General features: G+C 39.3%; 3 protein-coding genes across 9 annotated transcripts; 2 read left to right on the top strand and 1 right to left on the bottom strand.

Annotated features, from left to right (window-relative positions):
- Positions 1-757: 757 nt before the first annotated feature.
- On the top strand, positions 758-8,371 carry trip6 (thyroid hormone receptor interactor 6). Of its 7 annotated transcripts, none has more exons than XM_060874737.1 (11): positions 758-908; positions 1,034-1,095; positions 2,316-2,532; positions 3,568-3,704; positions 3,850-3,954; positions 4,322-4,888; positions 5,357-5,468; positions 5,588-5,757; positions 6,086-6,264; positions 6,515-6,635; positions 6,750-8,371. In XM_060874737.1, exons 3-11 carry the CDS (start codon positions 2,328-2,330, stop codon positions 6,879-6,881), a joined length of 1,728 nt encoding a protein of 575 aa, XP_060730720.1. In that variant the 5' UTR covers positions 758-908; positions 1,034-1,095; positions 2,316-2,327; the 3' UTR covers positions 6,882-8,371. The 7 variants fall into 7 exon arrangements, with proteins under 7 accessions (XP_060730720.1, XP_060730725.1, XP_060730723.1 ...); XM_060874742.1 differs by having other exon boundaries at positions 767-913; positions 4,322-4,879; positions 5,378-5,468; XM_060874740.1 differs by having other exon boundaries at positions 767-913; positions 4,322-4,879.
- An 890-nt stretch (positions 8,372-9,261) lies between these two features.
- On the bottom strand, positions 9,262-9,918 carry sst5 (somatostatin 5). The gene is made up of 2 exons (XM_060873478.1): positions 9,793-9,918; positions 9,262-9,534 (listed from the first exon to the last, which is right to left on the bottom strand). The coding sequence occupies exons 1-2, from the start codon at positions 9,916-9,918 to the stop codon at positions 9,355-9,357; spliced, it is 306 nt and encodes a 101-aa protein (XP_060729461.1). The 3' UTR covers positions 9,262-9,354.
- A 2,856-nt stretch (positions 9,919-12,774) lies between these two features.
- mettl3 (methyltransferase like 3) lies at positions 12,775-19,382 on the top strand. The gene is made up of 11 exons (XM_060874733.1): positions 12,775-13,015; positions 13,638-13,825; positions 13,913-14,365; positions 14,444-14,619; positions 14,750-14,963; positions 15,128-15,315; positions 18,460-18,498; positions 18,586-18,694; positions 18,781-18,846; positions 18,944-19,056; positions 19,165-19,382. The coding sequence occupies exons 1-11, from the start codon at positions 12,913-12,915 to the stop codon at positions 19,274-19,276; spliced, it is 1,761 nt and encodes a 586-aa protein (XP_060730716.1). The 5' UTR covers positions 12,775-12,912; the 3' UTR covers positions 19,277-19,382.
- Positions 19,383-20,283: the final 901 nt, after the last annotated feature.

Below are 20,283 nucleotides of genomic sequence, written 5' to 3'. Positions count from 1 at the left end.
CCCACATCAATTCAATGAAATTTATTTGTTTGTGCTTTTACCATTGGACAATGTTTCAAAGCAGAATTTCAGAAATATAGAAACATATAATAAAAATTATAAAGTTTAAAATTAGATGTACATTTCTCCCTCTCTCTGTGTGTGTGTGTGTGTGTGTGTGTGTGTGTGTGTGTGTGTGTGTGTGTGTGTGTGTGTGTGTCATGTCATCCAGTTGCAAGCCATACTCTACAGAGATAATGTTTCATCCTAATCAACATCAGAATCTCTGCACTGCAGTGACTTGTGTTAACTGACATCTAACACTCCTTGGATGTGCAGTTTCTAAGCACAGGGATGCAGTTGGAGGGATATTTTTGGGTGTTGGACTATTTTCAAACCCCTTACAGAAGAAACACTGAGTTGAGGTGCAGCCAGTGATTTTATATGTGAACAATGCATGTCGCATGTCTGAGGTATATTTACCTGGAAAAAAAAAAACAAAAAACAAAAGGGCCTAGGCCTGGTGCTGTATATTCACTCTGATAAAATTATTCTAGGTAAATATTAAGTGTCTAGTGGACGAAAGCAGAAAAACAGATGCATCTGAACGCGATGCTTGAGATTAATTGCAGTATTAATTTATATAGATGTGTATAAATCAGACGACCCTTGTGCCAAGCAAGGATTTAGTTCGCATTCGGTGGCCCGTTAAAATTTCTGTGAGTGAGGATATGTGCCATCTGTCATTCCATTATGGGATCCTGACTGCACGGTGCAGCACGCGCGCCCCTCAGCGAACTGACGTCACGGGTTTAGAATGTCGACACGGGCCCCGAATTCACGGGAAAGCGTCTCACCGGGATGAAGTCGGTGCTAAAACCGAAAAACTCCTAAACTTTACGAACGCAACACGTCGAATGCATGGCGAAGTAACGTAGGCCATTTTCCTGTTGTTTCTGCCTGAATGAGGATGTTGAGTGTAATCAGTGTTCGGTGTGTATCATGGTGGGTTTAGGCTACAGTTAGCATGCTTTAAACTGTGTTCGTTTCCCAGATGAGAGTCGACTCAGTCCGGCTGTAGACGTGGTGGAATAGAGCCAGCACTTTGAGGAGGAGGTACGGACACTGATAATAACAATAATTCAGCACTGTTCCGGTTTTATACGCTATATACACACATGAAAGCCGGGATGCTGTGATGATTTTAGTCGCCGATTGAGAATTGTTTTATTCGACCCACTACCGGCGAGTGCAACATGTCGTTTCCGAGCGTGTTTACAGGTAATTCACCGTCTGTTTTTAAAGCATTATGCGAAAACCTCAGTGTGGGTGTTAGCTAGCAGTCCTCGGAATTTATTTAGCGCCTGAACGGCTATAGATACAAACTGAGTCGATACGGAGTCAGTACACAGCTCGGTTCTATGGTCGTTGGTTTGGACGCAGGCCTGTATAGCGAGAGTACAGGTTAACAGAGCAATCGTGTTGTGTAAAGACCCTCAAAATACTTTATAATCCCGTTGAGACAACACACACTGAATGAAGCTATCGCCTGTTGCATGTAGTCCTTTTATAAGCTGAAACGTGATACAGAGATGTTACAAGTTTAGGCCCTGTTTGCTCAGGAACCCTCACCAATCTCACTGCAGTCAGCTTTGTACATTAGGAAGCTACCAGTATTCCAGGTTTTGTTCACCATTGTGAAGTGGATGTTATTCTTCTAGTCCAGATGGATTGACAAAAAAAAAATGCACAAGATTTCCGATCTTATTTTGATGTAAAAGTTTGTACACAAAGTTTCACATCCAAAAGTCAAGACAATAGCTATTGTACCAATGGGGGACCAAGAGGAACTGTGCACCTGTGGGAGTTTTGTGTGTAGTTTGCTGGAGCACCCCTGGAATTCCCCTCTTGCTTGAGAATAGTTCCTTTTTCCTGCTTGGTTTGTTGTAGCAACTACAGTTTGCCAAACTGAGGCTGGTAACTGTTTATATGCATATACAAAACCTGTAACCTCATATGGTTTGCATTTGTGAGCATGTATAGTTTGACTGATTGATCTTTGGATTGTAGTTAATTGCTCATATATTCTGAAAGTGGCTGATCAATGGTAGTTGTTTGCTCAACCATAAATACATTGATGGCTGAGCAAACAACTATCCTTTTTCAGTCACTTTTTATGCACTGTACTGTTTGTTCAAATCTTTAACATGCGTACATACGCCGGATATGATTTTTTTTTATGCTGATGATTTAATATATCTTTATTTTTAATAAACATATATGCATGGTCATTCTCATGCTTCTTAAAAAAATAATAAATACTTTTGCTGTGCCAGTGGAAGCCTGTTATGTCCAGTCCTACCTGGCTGCCTCCGAGAACTCTGAGTAGCCCTGAGAGACCTACAGCACAGATGGCACACTCTGGACCTACTTTCTACAGACCACCCAAAAAAGGTCCACCTGACCAGAGAGCTAAATACGGTGTGTATGATCAAAATGGAGCAGCAGGAGGAAACGGTGTACCCTCGAGGTACATTGCCACTGGACCCTCAGGTGAGAGAGTCTCAATCTTTTGTCTTACACCAAGATGTTCAACCATTTTAGCTCTACAAGATAGACCAAAATGAAAATGTCTGGTATTAAATGGATTAGATCTCAGGATCGATGTCATACATTAAAAGGTTTAAATCTCAAAATAAGAAGAGAATATACTGCATCTGCCAACGTGATTGGGTCCCTGGCTAGTTCAGTGCTAATTGACCAGTCATAATGTATTTTACAGAATTAATGACTTGAAAATCTATAACCAATTCCATAACTCTGTGCAGTATTTTGATTTATGAATTTCTGTTTTACTAGACCCACATCGAAGTAGCTGTGTAAAGACTGTCAATCTGTTTTGTAAATCTCAGTCCCTTTGCTCTTAATATGGACCTGTTATCTCTCTGTGTGACTTTGGAAATCAAGGCCAGCTAAAAGACCTTTTTTCCAGTGAGGTATCTAATCAATCGGATTTCCTGGCGACCATAACACTTTTTAAATATATTCATACATAGAAAACAGAAGAACAGACATGTTCACTGGAAATGCTCTAGAACTGACACGGGCAAGTTCAAACTGACACTTGGTGGTGAAATAGTGATGAATAAAACCTGTTTGGCTTCCACACCTTGTTGGTTTCTCTGCCAAGAGCACAATTGGGATTGTTTAGCAATCAAGAGTATATTAATACAAACCCAGATATTAATATAGACAGAAAAATGCATAGTGTATTTATTCATTCATGGGCCAGAAGAGAAGGCTTTGGTTTTGATTTTGTGTTTTTTGACCTACTGGTGGATGTGTACATTCATTTGTCCTTTTTGCAATTGCATACATCTCTGAGGGTGACCGGATTGCTTGTTAAAGTCAATGTAGATAAGGCTAATGTTACTAGTTTTATTTTTAGTTTGCTGAAAGTTAAAACAATGATTTGGATAGAGGGAGTTTTCAATAAGTGATGAGGGGACAAAATGGATTTTATTGTCTTGTCTGAAAGAATTGTTTGCTCTCTTTTGTTTATAGTGTTGTGTTTGTGTGGTTATTTAGGTGGAAGCATGCATCATCAGCTCCAAGATGGTTATTCAGGGCCATCATCCTATCCAGAGCACTATTATCCTTCAGGGCATGGACCAAAAGACGACCATCTCTTCTGGAGCGCTCACATGACTAGCTATGATCACCATGTATGATCTCTATAATATAGTATTAAAGTCATGTTCTGAAAGCACACTCTGGAAATACATTTGAAAGTATTCATTGCTTGACACCTGAATTGTAGTAAATTGGCACATTATGAATAGATGTTTTGTCAATTCTTCTCATTTTCAGACACGTGGGCCTGATAAACACCTCACTAATATTGATGCAGAGATAGATTCTCTCACATGCATGCTGGCTGACATGGACAGCCATCCTCAGAACACAAGCACACAGGTGCGCTATCTTCTCGCTCTTATCTTTCCTAACATTGCTTTAGAAAAGAATGTTTTGCTGTAGTCATTTTTTTTAAATAAGCCGAACTGTCTCCAGACCATTAGTATTAGTGTTTAACAAAACAGAGTTTGAAACATTTCTTAAGATGTAGATATGATTCAGCAGTGTGGTAAGTCATATTCTGTACTGCTACTCTCGAAGTAATAGAATTACATCTCCATCTTAAGAATTATTTACAGTTTTTTTTTTGGTTGCAGTTGCATTGTATTTTGCAGAATAAATAAATAAAGTGTATGAATTTATACTCAAAAATACAGCATGTTCTATTTTAGAGTGCGTGAAAGATTAACACTTTTGATCCACACAGATATACGACAATGTGCCTTACAACAAGCATCTCCACAGCGAGCGCTACAAACCATCCAACCAGACAAGTGCTCTGTCCCAGACTAGACCATCCATAGGTTACCCCCCTCATCCCTCAAGCCAGCACCATCCTTCTCCACCTTATGCATCCACTCCAAAGCCTGAATACGCTTATCCGTCTCCATCATCCTCCACCCACAAACCATACCCCCAGCCAGTGCCAGCCTCCTACACCACTGCTTCTACGCCGAGTGGGCCTCGCTTTACCGTGCAGGTCAAAACTGCCCAGCCTGTCACTTATTCTCAAAGTGGGAGACAGGCAGAGCAGGCCTACACACCGCCGCCTCCTCGACAACACGCTACTTGCCCCACCCCACAGGATCGTCCACATTACTCAGAGGTCCCAGGGCAAGCACAGGGCTGGTACCCACCACCGCCTCCTCCAGCCCAGCAGGCCTATGGTGACCCGGCAGCATATAAGGCAGGCTCCAGTGGTGTTCAGCTGCCAAGCAGAGGACAAGGATCATCAGGAAAGAAGGGACAAGAGCAAAGCTATCAGGTTAGTAAGGTGAGAATTTTAGTAAATGTGAAAGTCTTTACAAGAGTTCTTAAATCTTTTAAGACCCATAAACTCAACTTTACACTTGTATGTACTTGTTATTCTAGATTATGCTCCCACCCTTCAATTAGTGAGGTCAGAAACTGATGTTGGGTGAAGAGGTCTGGGGTTCAGTTAGCTTAGCAATTCATTCCAGAAGATTCTGGTTTTCAAATGATGAACTAATGTACTATATGACATTTCCACTTTTGTATATAAAAATATCAAATATGGTTACAATTGAGTCTACCGTGCCACATAAGCCAATCACTGAGGAATCAGAGGAGTACGTCTAGAGAAAGTTCTACATTAATCCCTACTACAATTTAATAAATAGATAGATAAATTGAAGAACATTTTTGATGATACTTAAGCACATGATTACTGATTTTTGTGAATAAGATCCCAAATTAATTTTTCTTACATGTGAAAACTCAGCTGTCCATGTCCTACTACCAGGGAACTGCGCCAAGGCCAGAAGAGGAGTTGGATCGTCTGACTAAGAAGTTGGTGTATGACATGAATCATCCTCCCACAGAGGAATACTTCGGTATGCTAGTTCATACATGCCCTTATGAACAATATCACGCGTTCATTTGATCAATCTAGTGTGATCCAGTTTGAAATAGATGGTTTTTATGCCATTATTCCGCATTGTATCTCTCTCAGGCCGATGTGCCAGGTGTGGAGACAACGTGCTTGGTGATGGGAGTGGCTGTATTGCTATGGAGCAGGTGTTCCATGTGGAGTGTTTCACATGCATCACTTGCCATGCCCAACTCAGAGGCAAGCCTTTCTATGCACTGGACAAAAAGAGCTACTGTGAGAGCTGTTACATTGTGAGTTGTATCTTTTTAATCCGCACCTTTATTTGCTTTTTTGTTACTATTTTCCTTTTTCACATATTACCCCAAAAATTCTTGTTCTGTTATGTCTTCACATTTTATCTTGCGTTCTTGTACACCTCCCCTCCACCACTGCTCCTTCAATTATTCTCCTAGGCATCTTAATGCCTTGTTTGGTAGTGGAACTGGTGTTATTATTTCAACCTTATTTACTGTTCTTTTATTTTCAATCGCTTATTGCATTGGAATTTTCCCATGGCCTGTTGTCTCATTAACTGTCTCAATTTTGCGCTTGCTACTCCGGTTTTTCTCCGGTTTACAGAGCACATTGGAGCGCTGCTCGAAGTGTTCAAAACCGATCCTAGACCGGATCTTGCGAGCAATGGGGAAGGCGTATCACCCACGCTGCTTCACCTGCGTAGTCTGCGGCTGCTGCCTCGATGGCGTCCCCTTTACTGTGGACGCCACTTCACAGATTCACTGCATTGAAGACTTCCACCGGTAACCACAGATTTTAGAAATATTCTACATACTATACTTGATTCAGTCTTGAAAATGTGCTGGGGTTGCTGTGAAACGTATACATGTTGGGTCAGTTGTGTTTCTGTGTTTCTAACCTTTCACTTTAAACATCTTGTATAAGACAGAATCAGCCATAATCTAGATATAATTGAAAATGATGTTATATGTAGGTCTGTCTGAGTTATAGTGGACTTTTTTTCAACACTTCGTGTATTAATTGTGTAAACAGGAAGTTTGCCCCAAGATGCTCTGTGTGTGGGGAACCCATAATGCCTGAGCCGGGTCAGGAGGAGACGGTGAGAATTGTGGCTTTGGATCGCAGTTTCCATGTCAACTGCTACATTTGTGAGGTAAAAACTTTGTCTTGAAGTTAATGTGTTCACTTGCTTTCTAAATTGTGCAAATGAAGCGATTAAATAATTATGAGAAGGTGGTCAGTGGTTGAGTCTTTGACTGTGTTGCAGGAGTGTGGTTTGCTGCTCTCTTCTGAAGGAGAGGGTCGAGGGTGCTACCCTCTGGACGGTCACATTTTGTGCAAGAGCTGCAGTGCCAGAAGAATCCAGGATCTCTCTGCCAAAATCTCCACTGACTGCTAACAACAACCTTTTGTTCTCTTTCTCTGCTTTTGGCTTTATGCTTTTTTATTTTGGACCTTTTAAGGGATATTCAGAAAAATGCTCCTAGTGGGGCTAAACTATTTAGCCCCTTCTTTTTGTTTCCCCCATTATATTAGCAGGCAATTAGACAATGAAATACATTCACATACACTATAGCTCATTCTACATACTCAGGGTTTATAGTTAAACAGAGCCGTGAAATATGAATGAAGTCTTTTTTGCATAGGCCACTTTAAGAGGGCAAGAAATATTCTTCACTTTAATGAACACGATGTTGCGTTTTCCTGCAGTGATGACTATTAATTGTGAGTAGCCTCTGTGTGCATGTGTACAAGTTTGCTGATTTCTCTAAACAGGTGAAAGGGCATGATCAGGGTTTTTTTTCTTTCAACTTTACTTTATAGTTGTGGCACTGAGATTCTGTACTGTAGGCAACATAATTGTATTTGATTATGCTAACTAATCAAAATTAAAATAACCCACCAAAAATCATAAGGGTAATGAGTAGAACTTCACTAAAATTCACTTATTCACGTCCTCTAGTCCCTAGATCTCTTTTTGTTGATCATCTTTCCTACAAACAGGAAGATGCTTAACTTAACTACACATTTAAAATGAATTCCACACCTTCTGCTGGTCTCTGTAGGAAATGTTGGACATCACTAGTAGATCAACATAAATAGATCAATTAACATTAGAACTGTTTACTGTTATTGAAGAACATCAACATGCTGGTTTGTTCCTGAGAATGAAGACCAATGTGTGTTTAATGTAGATCTATACCACAATAGGCTCTTTGTCGAGAGACTTTTTTTTCCTCCCTCTGCCTACCCCTCTGCTCCTCCCTAACCACATCAGTTTAGCATGATGTCACAGTGTTTAAGCCTGAATAAATGAAGGATCTGTAATGGGATATTTTTGTAAGATTCAGATGTTGAGCTTTATGAATGGATAACCTTACTGTATGCAGTATCCCATGCAGTGTGATGTGAATATGAAATTGGTACATTAGTAGTAAAGTTGCTGTAAAGGGATTGAGATTTGTAGGTAAAGTGTGTAGTGAGACGAAAGATATAAAATGAAACAAATGAGATGTGGTCTGTAGCTTAGTGCCTCTTTAAAAAAGTTGCCACATGCAGCCCTTAGGGAAGATAGTGTTATCATTCTAGATCAAAATCATTTTGGATTTAAAGAAAACTTACTTCTAATGGGTGTGTTCATTTTTAGAAGCACCTAAATCAACAAAGAGCACCTTGCTACCTTCAGGTAAATGAGCTTTAGGCCTTTTTTTGTCTACTTTGAATGCTGCAGTTTTTTTTCTCTTTTTTTCTTTTTAATTTTGTTATTGACAAGCTTTTATCTTTTGCCAACAGTTGTTAGTAAAATGCCCACTTTATTGTTTGAGTTGTCATTTTTCCCTTTCTACTGGTTAAAATAAATTGATGGACTTTTGTATTCTTACAGTGAAACTGTGTAATGATTTGAATTTCTTGAATATTGAATATAGACACTTAGTATTTCTGGTCATGAACTTGCAATATAAGTAACGTGATTAGTCACCTTCTAAATATATCAGTTGATCTTTTCTTTATTTATTGGATTTCAAATTGCAAAATTATGGTATCCTGGACTGAATTCCATTGTAAAATTTTAAATCTGTTTTAAGCCATACAAGATATTCAATATTTGTAGTGGTTTTTTTTTCTTCTCATTTCTCTCTTTAAGTATTCTTGTACCTTTAACTTTGTGGTTCCGCTCATCCAGTAACGTGCCCATGTGAAGTGAACATTCTCATCCCTCTAAATATGTTATTCATTTTTCCTGCTGCACAATATAACAATATCAGTGACATCTAAATTTTACAATTTTAAATGTTTTATCAATACCAACTGTTCTTAATGTACAAGTGCTCTTCATGCAGTAGAATATCATGCAGTAGTTTGTAACTCAATGATTAAAAAACATCAGTTCATCAGCCATCCATCAGCACATTAAATGATATTTATCATTCTATAGAAGCCATGGGTGTAACTATCAATTTGTTGTGTTAGTAAATGCTAGTTTTGAATTTTGCAGATATATAAAACTGTTTCATTCACTTGTGTCAGAGTCTGAATAGAACTAATATTTGTTTATTAATTATTTTCTATCCATATTTAGGATTATGGTGTTGTTTTACATCATACCCTAAGCTAATCTTTTCACTACAATATAACTCTAATTACATAGAGCCACTCTATAGCCACTATTTGGCTATCAGTATTTTAATATTTTGAATAAAAAAAATCAAACTTATAACTACACACACCCTTCATAACTGGCTACTCCATGTCCAGCTCTACACAAATTGGATTTTGCCAAGTATGAAGGTTGAATTAACAACATAAGCTAAAGCATATACATCCTTTTAAAAATAAAATCACCAACGCAGCCATTTCATACAATGGTGTGCCTAACAGGAGGTGAACGTCTTCCAGAAGAAGTTCCTGCAGCCGGCTTTCCGTCCACGCTGGGTTAAGGGAAGATGGCGTAGGATGCGGTTCAGCTCCACATCATCATCAGAAACGCTGTCATTCTCATTTGGGATCTCCAGCTCGGAAAGGAGCTTCAGCAGAAGTATGTGAGAAAGATCCTAGGTATAGGACAACACAAATTTTCAGGATGAGTGCAAGTAAACAAATAGCAAAACTAGTAGAACATACTTGAAATTTGAGGAAAATACAGTTATTTGTAGAAATTGTTTACTCATTAATATTTGCATAGGACACAAAATGGTTCTAGATATATATGAAACAATTTCTGCATTACAAATAAAGATATAATGCTGCCTCCTAAAATAAATGAAAGTTAGTGAAATTCTGGTTTCAAGAAAATTACAATTTCTAATTACCTCCTTGTCGTCTGCATCATTTTGGAGATGATGAGCCAGTAAGTCAGTTCTGGGAGCTGTTCTGACCCTGCTCACTAATGCAAGAAGGGACACCGCTAACACCACTACCTGCATTTGAGAACACATCCTAGTGTTCATCCCAGGAAACCAGGCCGATTATCTCACCTTGTCCACTGAGAGCTGATCACAGTCCAACAGCAGTTTGATGTGGGTTATATACATGTCAGAGTGAAGTGGGTGTCTGGAATCTTGTTATTGGTCTAGAGAGCGAAAGGTGTAAAAGGACTGCGGTTATGCGGCTGTAGACTTGTGTGTATTATGGGGGTTGTAGGTTCTGTGTTTGTTTGTGGGAGGGGTTGGTGTAAGTGTGTGTGGTTGTCTGTCGGGATAAAAGTCAGGGCGTATGAGAGAGATCTCAGTAGGGAAAAACTGTGATAAGGTCACCGGGAGGTGTTACCTTACTGAGGTCTCCATAAAAGCCAAAGAACAGCTTTCAAAAACATCTACATTGGGCCAGTTTCTGAAGTGATCCTATAATGTTCCTGATAAAGAGAAGTATACTGACCCCCCTTCAAAAAGCCTGTGATAGTGGCTGCCAAGTAAACAAGTCGACTGACATAAAATTCTATTAAAGCCAGAAGTGTCATTTGTGATTAAGTGCAAAGCACATTCACGTGTCTTGGTCTCTGCATGAGGTCCTTTTTACAAAGACTTACTAATGACTAGAAGTGACTCAAATGTTAATTGGTCTGCATGCCCACTCCTCTCTCAATAAAAGGCATCCTGTGCGTTAGCTTATACAAGACACACACATGCTGACCTATCACGACCTGGTATTTAACGAAGCCCATAATGTTCACTGCAAAAAATTACATCTTAGCAAGTAAAAATATATTTAATATAGTCAAATGTTTCTAGTATTTTCTATTACTGTATAAGATAACTATAAATGTGATTGTTATACCTATGTCTAAATATTTTATTCATCTCAAGCTTGAATTACAGGAGCCTGATTTTACTGGTAAATATTGACTTTGAAATGAATAACATCATCTAAAACAGACTGGTAACACTGCATTTTATTCACAATATATTTATCATAACTTATATATATAAACACCAATTAGTCATAACATTAATACCATTGACAGATTATCTCAGTACACTGTCATGGGATGGAATATGTTAGGCAGCAATTGAACAGTCAGTTCTTAAAGTTGATGTGTTGGAAGCAGGAAAAATGGGCAAACGTAAAGGTTTGAGCAACTTTGACAAGGTTATGAACAAGGTGTGTGTGTGTGTGTGTGTGTGTGTGTGTGTGTGTGTGTGTGTGTGTGTGTGTGTGCGAGCTGGGGAAGAGATGACATCAGGATGCACTATGGGAAGAAAGCAAGCCAAAACAGGCAGTGTGATGCTGTGGACAAAATGTTCTACTTAAAAACCTTGAGTCCTACATTCATGTGGATGTAACTTTAACACGTATCTAAGCATTGCTGCATTACAGATACACCCCCTTCATGACATCGGAATTCCAAAATTATAGTCATCTATTTAGCAGTATAATTCTCCCTGCCAACCTTTAAAAATTGCCCACCACTGGTTTGAGGAACATGACAGTTCTAGGTGTTAGCTCCAGATCTCCATCTGATTGAGCACCTGTGGGATGTCACGTCAAGAAGCTTTTTATGTGCTAGACAAGCAAATCCATGGAGGCCCCACCTAAAAGCTTAAAGGAGATAAATGATCTGCTGCTAATGTATTGGTATCAGATACCAGGCTGTAACTGTCTTGATTAACCCGAAGGCCTCTCCTGTCTGTCCACCACCATTCACAAACATCGCCAGGTCAAACCATAATATACTGGGCTACCTGACTGTTCAATTCTGCTCACACTGGATACAGTGTTGGCTTTGATTAGTTAACTTTGCTGTTGGATCTAAACATGATTAATTTCAAATAAAAAATATAAAAGTACCCTTGGTATAATATTAATTAGCAGAATGGTTTCAATGGTGTCAAAGAATCCTGGGCTTCCATACCACCTCAGCAGTGCCACAGACTGATCACCTCCATGCCACGCCGAATTGAAGCAGTAATTAAAGCAAAAGGAGCCCCAACCAAGTATTGAGTACATATACAGTAAATGAACATACTTTACAGAAGGCCAACAATTCACTAAAACAATTTTTTTATTGGTATTACGAGGTATTCTAATTTTCTGAGATGGTGAATTGGTGGATTTTTGTTCAATGTGAGACAAAACCATCACAATTAGAAGAACCAAATACTTAAACTACTTCATTCTTTCAGTTGAATTACTGAAATAAATGAACTTTTCCACGACGTTCCAATTTATTGTGATGCACCTGTACTGAATCCTACCCATAACATTTAATTACCTTGTTGTAGATATATGGGAAACCTAGTGACACCAAACGTTATAACTGGTTTATTCTTAGAAGAGTAAAACTAGACTGAGTTCCTAGACTGTCTCTCTGGAGAAACCCTGTAACAGAATGTTCAGCCATGTGTTAAATAAACAAAACATGCAGTCAACCACTAGGTGGCACAACAGTTTCCTCGTAGAGCTCATCACCATTAACGACTATATACTGTATATTCAGTCACTGATAATCATGACCAGCTTCATAACCGTGCCGAATATCTAGCACATAAATATTGGTCTGCTTTTAACCCACCGTCCCCCACCTTCCTGGTTGTATTCAGTTTAAAAACTCAATATTTCTTTCATTTATTTGGTAAAACAAACAAACAAACAGACAAACAAACAAACAAACAAATAAATAAATAAATAAACAGACAGACAAGCAAGCAAACAAGCAAACAAACAAACAAAAAAACAAACAAACAAACAAATAAATAAATAAATGTTTTTAATCCCATTTTCCCACTCATACTACAGATGAGTAGTCTCCCACCAGCACTTTTATGCTAGCAGTGAAGACTTTTATGCTAGAGACCGCCGGCTTTCAGTTTCCGGTACATGGCGGAAGTTTAGTCCCTGTGTTTGAGGCAGGAGATTGTTAAGTGTTTGTTGGCGCCACAGAAGCGAGTATTTGCATTATTAGGTCATTAAATGTTCTTGAGTTTGTGTTTAAAATGTCAGATACATGGAGCGACATCCAGGCACATAAAAAGAAGCTGGATTCTCTGAGAGAGAGACTGCAGAGGAGGAGGAAAGACCCAACACAGCTGGGCATCGGTAGGGTCCTGTGTTAGCGACCCATCTTCCCATGAATTTAAATTAACTGCTTATTTATCCATGTTCATAGATCACTTAAGGGGGAAAACACACGTCTGAATGCATATATTAGCTGCACATGCTGTGTGATACAAATGGCAGCAGTGAACAGATGTACGACTGTAGAGCGAATATTTATGAGGCACCGAAAGTGTCCTGTGTTCTAGTCTCTAGTCTCTTCTAACTTTATAGTGCGTTATGGGATGTTTTGACCCTCTAAGAAAGCAGCATCCTAGCTCCAGGTCCTGAAGGTCCACAGCTTTACACAGATTTGTGTTGACCCTCTTCAAACACAACACATTTACTCAATGGAAGCTTTAGGGAGATGTGTTTAATAGCAGGGAAGTGCTAAAAATGTGCAGGACCAGGAAAAAGGGACCTGTGTAATCACAGCGTTATCGTTATTACACTGGATAGTCCCCAGAGCAACACAATGAGATGCAATCTTTGAAATAATAATTTGTACATTGAGTGTGGTGGTTTCAGCTATGTCTTTTTCCATTGAACTATACCGAGGATGATCGCCTTGATGATCTTTTCCCTTCATTATTTCTACACTCCTTTTTTATTCTTTTATTCTCAGAGGTTGGTGGTGGTGATGGCGCACCCACACGCAGTGACAGTCCAGGGCCAACTCTACAAACCCCCACAGAGGTTGTGGAGGAGCGTCCCCCAGACCCAGAATTAGAGAGAAGACTTCTGGAATACTTGTCTGAACTGAGCCTCACACTCCCCATTGACTCTCTGTCCATCACCAACCAGCTCAACTCTGTATGTAGAAACATGTGAGAATTGGTGTCAAGAGTAAATATTTGTCATTCTCGCTGTCTCACTTATCCTTTTGTCCAACTTTCTTAGTCTGAATTACCAGCATCACACACCTGCATCCAGAGCCTTCTACTTAAATTTTCAGCTCAGGAATTGATTGAAGTACGACAGCCAACTACCAGCACCTCGACTTCGACCTTAGTTATCTCTGTTGATCATACCAAACTGTGGGCAATGATTAGTAGTTCCACACCACAACCTCAGAAAGCTGGTGTGAAAAGAAAAGCAGATGAAATTATTCACCAAAAGAGGGCTCCTGGTTCCTCCCCTTTGCTTCAGTCATCTTCTTTGCCGGCCAAGACGTCGTCTATTTCTTCTGCTTCCAGCTCACAGATGGCTGGGTCTACTGATTGGAAGTCGGGATCTGGAGGAGCTGGGGCTGAGAAAAAAGGCCGGACCAATAAGGGAAAGACGTCTCACTTAGATATGGAGATAGAGAGCTTATTGAGCCAGCAGTCAACCAAGGAACAACAAAGCAAAAAGGTACAAAGCATACTTTATGCAATTTTTAAGCATTGTATTCTAAGAAATGCTTGTCATTATTGCTGCATGTGTATGTAGGTGAGCAGGGAAATCCTTGAGTTACTGAACACCAGCTCAGCCAGGGAGCAGTCCATTGTAGAGAAGTTTCGTTCACGTGGTCGAGCACAAGTGCAGGAATTCTGTGATCATGGGACTAAGGAGGAGTGCATGCGATATGGAGACACACCACAACCCTGCAACAAGCTGCACTTCAGGCTGGTCTAATTTTTGAATCTTTTGTATTCTCAGTTTGTCATTTTTTTGTAAAGATTTTTAATCCCAGCTAATAATTCTGACTTTATAATTAAACATATAATCTAATAAATAAACTTGTGACCTCACTAGGCGGATAATCAACAAGCACACAGACGAGAGCCTTGGAGATTGCTCCTTCCTGAACACCTGCTTCCACATGGACACCTGTAAATATGTACACTATGAGATTGACAGTCCACCTGAAGCTGAGTGCGGCTCTACGGGACCTCTGCCCGGGGCCACTGAGCTCACTCTGCATGCTAGAGATGGGGACAGCAATGTGGGGACACTGTTTCCATCACAGGTAACGAAGAAGAAGATGGCTGGTTTTAAATAGTGGCTACAGACATAATTTATCTGGGCATGAATAGAAGCACTGGATAATCTGCCTTCAGAGATTGCTGTGTTTGGTAAATTGTTGTCCTAACAGCTGAAACACTTTTTAACGGTCTCTTGTGGCTTTCTCAGTGGATCTGTTGTGATATCCGCTACCTGGATGTTTCCATTCTGGGGAAGTTTGCGGTGGTGATGGCGGACCCTCCATGGGACATTCACATGGAGCTTCCATATGGAACTCTGACAGATGATGAGATGAGGAAACTTAACATACCTATTCTGCAGGATGATGGCTTCCTCTTCCTCTGGGTGACTGGAAGGTACAAATGACAACTATTTCTGATTCTTGAAACCATCTCATGGTGTCAGAACGAGTGGTGATTGATAGAACTGATTAATCTTACCCTCTACTATTTTGGAATTTCAGTAGAATAGTGTAAGACATTTATTGAACTAAAAAGAATAAAACCCTACCTTACCTTATAAAATTTATAAATTTCCTTATATAAATCTACATCTGATCATTTTGATTCACATTTAAAAGTCAGCTCCATATCCTTACATACAGTATCTCACACAAGTGATTACACCCCTCACATTTTGGTTGATATTTTATATCTTTTCATGTGACAACACTGAAGAAATGACACTTTGCTACAATGTAAAGTAGCGAGTGTACAGCTTGTATAATAGTGTAAATTTGTACTGCTCGGTCGGCTATGCAGAAGAGATGGCGGAGGGGAAACGAAACATCATGGAGCTGGCGGATGTTAGAGACCTTGCACTCCTCCACCTTCTGTTTGAGGATGCCCTGCAGATGCTCGATAGGGTTTAGGTCTGGAGACATGCTTGGCCTTTACCCTCAGCTTCTTTAGCAAGTCAGTGTTCATCTTGGAGTTGTGTTTGAGTTCGTTATCGTGTTGGAATACTGCCCTGCGGCCCAGTTTCAGAAGGGAGGGGTTCCTGCTCTGCTTCAGTATGTCATAGTGCATTCCCTCAATAAACAGGGTTCCCGTGGGGTCTTAAAAAGTCTTAAAAGCATTGAATTTATTAATTTGGAAAAATGCCTTAAAAAGTCTTGGATTTTGATGTCTGGGTCTTAAAAATTGTGCTGTATGTAACTTCTCCCTATTGTAATTTTCCTCAAAAGTTTCATTTGTCAACCACGATTATTTTGATTAAATGACGTAGTATAAAAGAGTGGCGGAACCAATAATTGAGAACGCAAAGCAGCCCCGGGTCACCGTACAAAATACTGCGAACACGCGATGCCTTCAGTAAAGGAAGATCACGCGCTACGACACCACAGCCGTAGAATACAACACAACAACACAACAAGCAAAGGAGAAGCACGAGAAATCAATGAAAATCTCAGCATTCCACAGGAAAGGTTGACTGACGCACGTAGTTATATTTTTAAAGTTTGTTTTTACGTTAGCTAGCTACCAATTTCATTCTGAGGTTATGGGGAAATGTAAATTTAATGAAGCGTGGCTGGATAAAAACTCTTTTCGTCATTGGTTAAAACCAGTGGACAACAACGTTTTTGAGGCGTTTTGCACCATATGCAAAAAAAGGATTCAGCTAGGTACAATGGGAATGAAGGCAATAGAGTCTCATGCCAAGTCATCCAAGCACATAAACGCTCTCAATGGACAAAAACAAACTCCTTCCATCAGGGTCTGGCTAGGGATGCAGACAGGCTGGATGAGGAGGCTGAAAGGAAGGCAGGAAGCAAGATGGCTGACCTGATCTCCAGGTCCAACCTCTTGCAGAGAGGCCATAAGGAGAACTTTGACGGAACTGCCTGTCCTTGATAAAGACATTGCTGCCCTGAGTGAAGAGCTAAGGAGTTGACTGTTTCTTAATTTAATTTAATTTATTGTTGAGTTCTCATTTTCGATGTTTATTCTTCAGGGGTTTCTCAGTTCCCCATATTCCCAGTATGGAATAAGTAGCTAGCTCATGTTAAAAAACAACTTAACATTGTTCAGCAAACTTTCTTGTGGCCTACTGAAATGTTTTTATTTTTCACACTGCTTGGCTTATCTTTTACCCATTCCACATTTGAAAAATAAATGAACACAAGTTCAAGGATTTTCTTTTTCTTTGCTGGTAGGGACGTGAAATAGGTATTAATTTTTTTATAAATGGTCTGGGGGCATGGTGGCTTAGTGGTTAGCACGTTCGCCTCACACCTCCAGGGTCGGGGTTCGATTCCTGCCTCCACCTTGTGTGTGTGGAGTTTGCATGTTCTCCCCGTGCCTCGGGGGTTTCCTCTGGGTACTCCGGTTTCCTCCCCCGGTCCAAAGACATGCATGGTAGTTTGATTGGCATCTCTGGAAAATTGTCCCTAGTGTGTGATTGCGTGATTGCGTGAGTGAATGAGAGTGTGTGTGTGTGCCCTGCGATGGGCTGGCACTCCGTCCAGGGTGTATCCTGCCTTGATGCCCAATGACGCCTGAGATAGGCACAGGCTCCCCGTGAAGATGAATGAATGAATGAATGAATGAATGAATGAATGAATGGTCTTAAAAAGACTTGAATTTAACTTGAAGAAACCTGTAGGAACCCTGAATGAACTGTATCTCCCCAGTGCCAGCAGCGCTCATGCAGCCCCAGACAATGACACTCCCACTACCATGCTTGACTGTAGGCAAGACACACTTGTCTTTATACTCCTCCCCTGGTTGCTGCCACACAACGTTTTACACCATCTGAGGTCACACCATCTGTGTGTTGAATTATTTTAAGGGGACAGCAAATTTACTCTGCTACAATGTAATGTAGTGAGTGTACAGTTTGGAGAACAAAGTGTCATTTCTTCAGTGTTGTCACATGAAAATTTATAATAAAATTATTTAACTCCTAGTTTTAAAATGTATTTTTTGTTTTATTTGAGTATTATCCTCCAGTTTACATGTTCTACAGTGTATATATAGATATTCAAAAGCTTATATTGGTAAATAAACAATGTGTCAGGGGAATTTGCGTGAGCTTGTTTTACGATCAAATTTAACCGGACAACTTTATAAATGTATAAATTTAAGCTTTATAAATGACCTTTTTTATTCTCATTTAAACAGTTTATCTTGGTTTCTGACCACAGTGACCAATTCTAAAATTTAACAATAGCCTACTGTGTTTACAACGAAAACTTAGAATTCCGTAACCTACAGAGTTTCCTGTTTCAAATCAATATTTTCATCAAAAAATGAATATTTTTTGCAACTGTGCGTGTGCGTGCGTGTGTACTGTGTGTATCTACACCTAACCTTGCTTTGTAAATATTGACAGTTGCTGAAAGTGCAGCTCTTAGTTTTAATGGCCTGTAAGGATTGTGTTATAACAGTGTGTGAATGTGAAAGTCATTCCCAAGATGAAATATCCAACTGTTCATTTGTTTGTAGAATTGTTCTATGCTTCATGATGTAGCCATGTTTAAACTGTGCTGTCATTCACAGAGCAATGGAGCTCGGCAGAGAGTGTCTAAGCCTCTGGGGGTAGGAACATCTGTCTTTCAAAGGAAGTGTTATATCTATTCAAATACTAGAGAAGATTTGTTTTTTATTTTCCTTTAATTCCCTCAGGTATGAGCGTGTTGATGAGATCATTTGGGTGAAGACCAATCAGCTCCAGCGTATTATTCGAACAGGAAGGACTGGACACTGGCTGAACCATGGCAAAGAGCACTGCTTGGTGTGTTTGTGTGCTTATGCTTGAAGGTGTCTTTTTTTTTTATTTTTATCTTTTCCTTGTTCAAACACATCTCCGTCTCTTAATAGGTAGGGGTGAAAGGAAACCCACAAGGTTTCAACAGAGGTTTGGACTGTGATGTGATTGTTGCAGAGGTAATAACAAGAATTCTGTCATCAAAAAACCTCATGCTGATTTTATACTTTTTACATGAATACATTTGATATTTATTCTAAACATACTGTGTTTTAGGTGCGCTCTACCAGTCACAAACCAGATGAGATCTATGGAATGATCGAGCGTTTGTCTCCAGGCACTAGGAAGATTGAGCTGTTTGGGAGACCCCATAATGTCCAACCAAACTGGTAAATAGTTTAAATAGGACGTGTTCTTGTACAGTTTAGTTTCTTGTTTTTGCTTCTTCTTTTTTTTAGCTTACCCATTGTTTTTCTATCTCTCTTTGATTTTTTTAGGGTAACTTTGGGCAATCAGTTGGATGGAATTCACTTGTTAGACCCTGACGTTGTAGCCCGCTTTAAAAAGCGCTATCCCGATGGAGTCATTTCCAAACCCAAAAACATGTGATGCTACATGTGCAGCCTTCACAGAGACTTTCAGGGTTATATTTCATTAAAGGCAGGAAACCTTTTGTATTGTCAATACTTTTTTAATAAAAGAACGAGGTGAATTATTTCTTTTTTTTTTTTTTTTAGTCATTTCTTACAAATGTGTTGGTGTATATTTCTTAATGTTGAACACAGTTAATGCACAAAGAACATTTTCTCATCCTAACTGGAAGACATTATTTAGAATTTTTTTTATATTTTCACATTTGTTGAATAGATCACACAACTAAAAGAGAAAACATGTTTGCATTAGTGTTTTGTTCCATTTTATGAATGTAAATGTGCTTCATTTTGAAAAAATTACATGAAGAATTTTAATGGAATATTGAATCATATTTTAAAAAAGGTACAAACTCTGTCCAAACATTTTAATACAACAGAAAAACAGAGTATTTTTTTGATCATAAGACAAAGTAGTGTTATAATGATCGACTGTGTCAGTTTGCTCAGATATCATCATTAAAAGCAAAGAAAGTTCTACAGCATATAGAGTTTGAATTCTAAAAACACCTGTGTAGAGTTTAACATGTCTACCTGTTTTGTTTGTGTTAGTGGAGGAAAATGGATAGAAAAGGACACTTTTTCATTTAAAATCGGAATAAAAAGAAATAACCATTATTCTTAAAAACTTTTGCGGGTACAAATTTCAGATCTTTTCTCAGAAAGAAATAAGAAAAGATTAAGAAATGTGTAATATAAAGGTTATCTGTTATCAACAAACTGCTTTCACAGAATTACAGCAGTCATCTGTGGCCCTCTGAGTATCAGACAGTTGAGCCGTACCAGCAAATACGGGATATAAACCGAACATAGAAAGCACTTTTTGTATCTTGTAAACATTCTCCTCTTGCTTCTTCAGTGTAATATTTCCATTCATACGAGCATAAGATGACCACTGAACAGAATTCAGGACATCCTGAGTGGCATGAAGAAACCCTCTGCCAAGTCTAGTTTCTGCAATCTATA

This window comes from Tachysurus vachellii, chromosome 7 (genome assembly GCF_030014155.1).
Source record: "Tachysurus vachellii isolate PV-2020 chromosome 7, HZAU_Pvac_v1, whole genome shotgun sequence".
Lineage (NCBI taxonomy): Eukaryota > Metazoa > Chordata > Actinopteri > Siluriformes > Bagridae > Tachysurus > Tachysurus vachellii.
The sequence above is the reverse complement of the archived record's forward strand: the minus strand, read 5'-3'. Positions and strand labels throughout refer to the sequence as shown.

Coding starts and splice junctions, on each gene's coding strand:
- trip6 (XM_060874737.1), top strand. CDS start 2,328: ATGTCCAGTCCTACCTGGCTGCCTCCGAGAACTCTGAGTAGCCCTGAG. Junction 5,469..5,587: donor TCCCACAGAGGAATACTTCG/GTATGCTAGTTC, acceptor TATCTCTCTCAG/GCCGATGTGCCAGGTGTGGA. Junction 6,265..6,514: donor TGCATTGAAGACTTCCACCG/GTAACCACAGAT, acceptor TTGTGTAAACAG/GAAGTTTGCCCCAAGATGCT.
- sst5 (XM_060873478.1), bottom strand. CDS start 9,918: ATGTGTTCTCAAATGCAGGTAGTGGTGTTAGCGGTGTCCCTTCTTGCA. Junction 9,535..9,792: donor ATGATGCAGACGACAAGGAG/GTAATTAGAAAT, acceptor TCCTATACCTAG/GATCTTTCTCACATACTTCT.
- mettl3 (XM_060874733.1), top strand. CDS start 12,913: ATGTCAGATACATGGAGCGACATCCAGGCACATAAAAAGAAGCTGGAT. Junction 18,499..18,585: donor GAGTGTCTAAGCCTCTGGGG/GTAGGAACATCT, acceptor TAATTCCCTCAG/GTATGAGCGTGTTGATGAGA. Junction 19,057..19,164: donor CATAATGTCCAACCAAACTG/GTAAATAGTTTA, acceptor TGATTTTTTTAG/GGTAACTTTGGGCAATCAGT.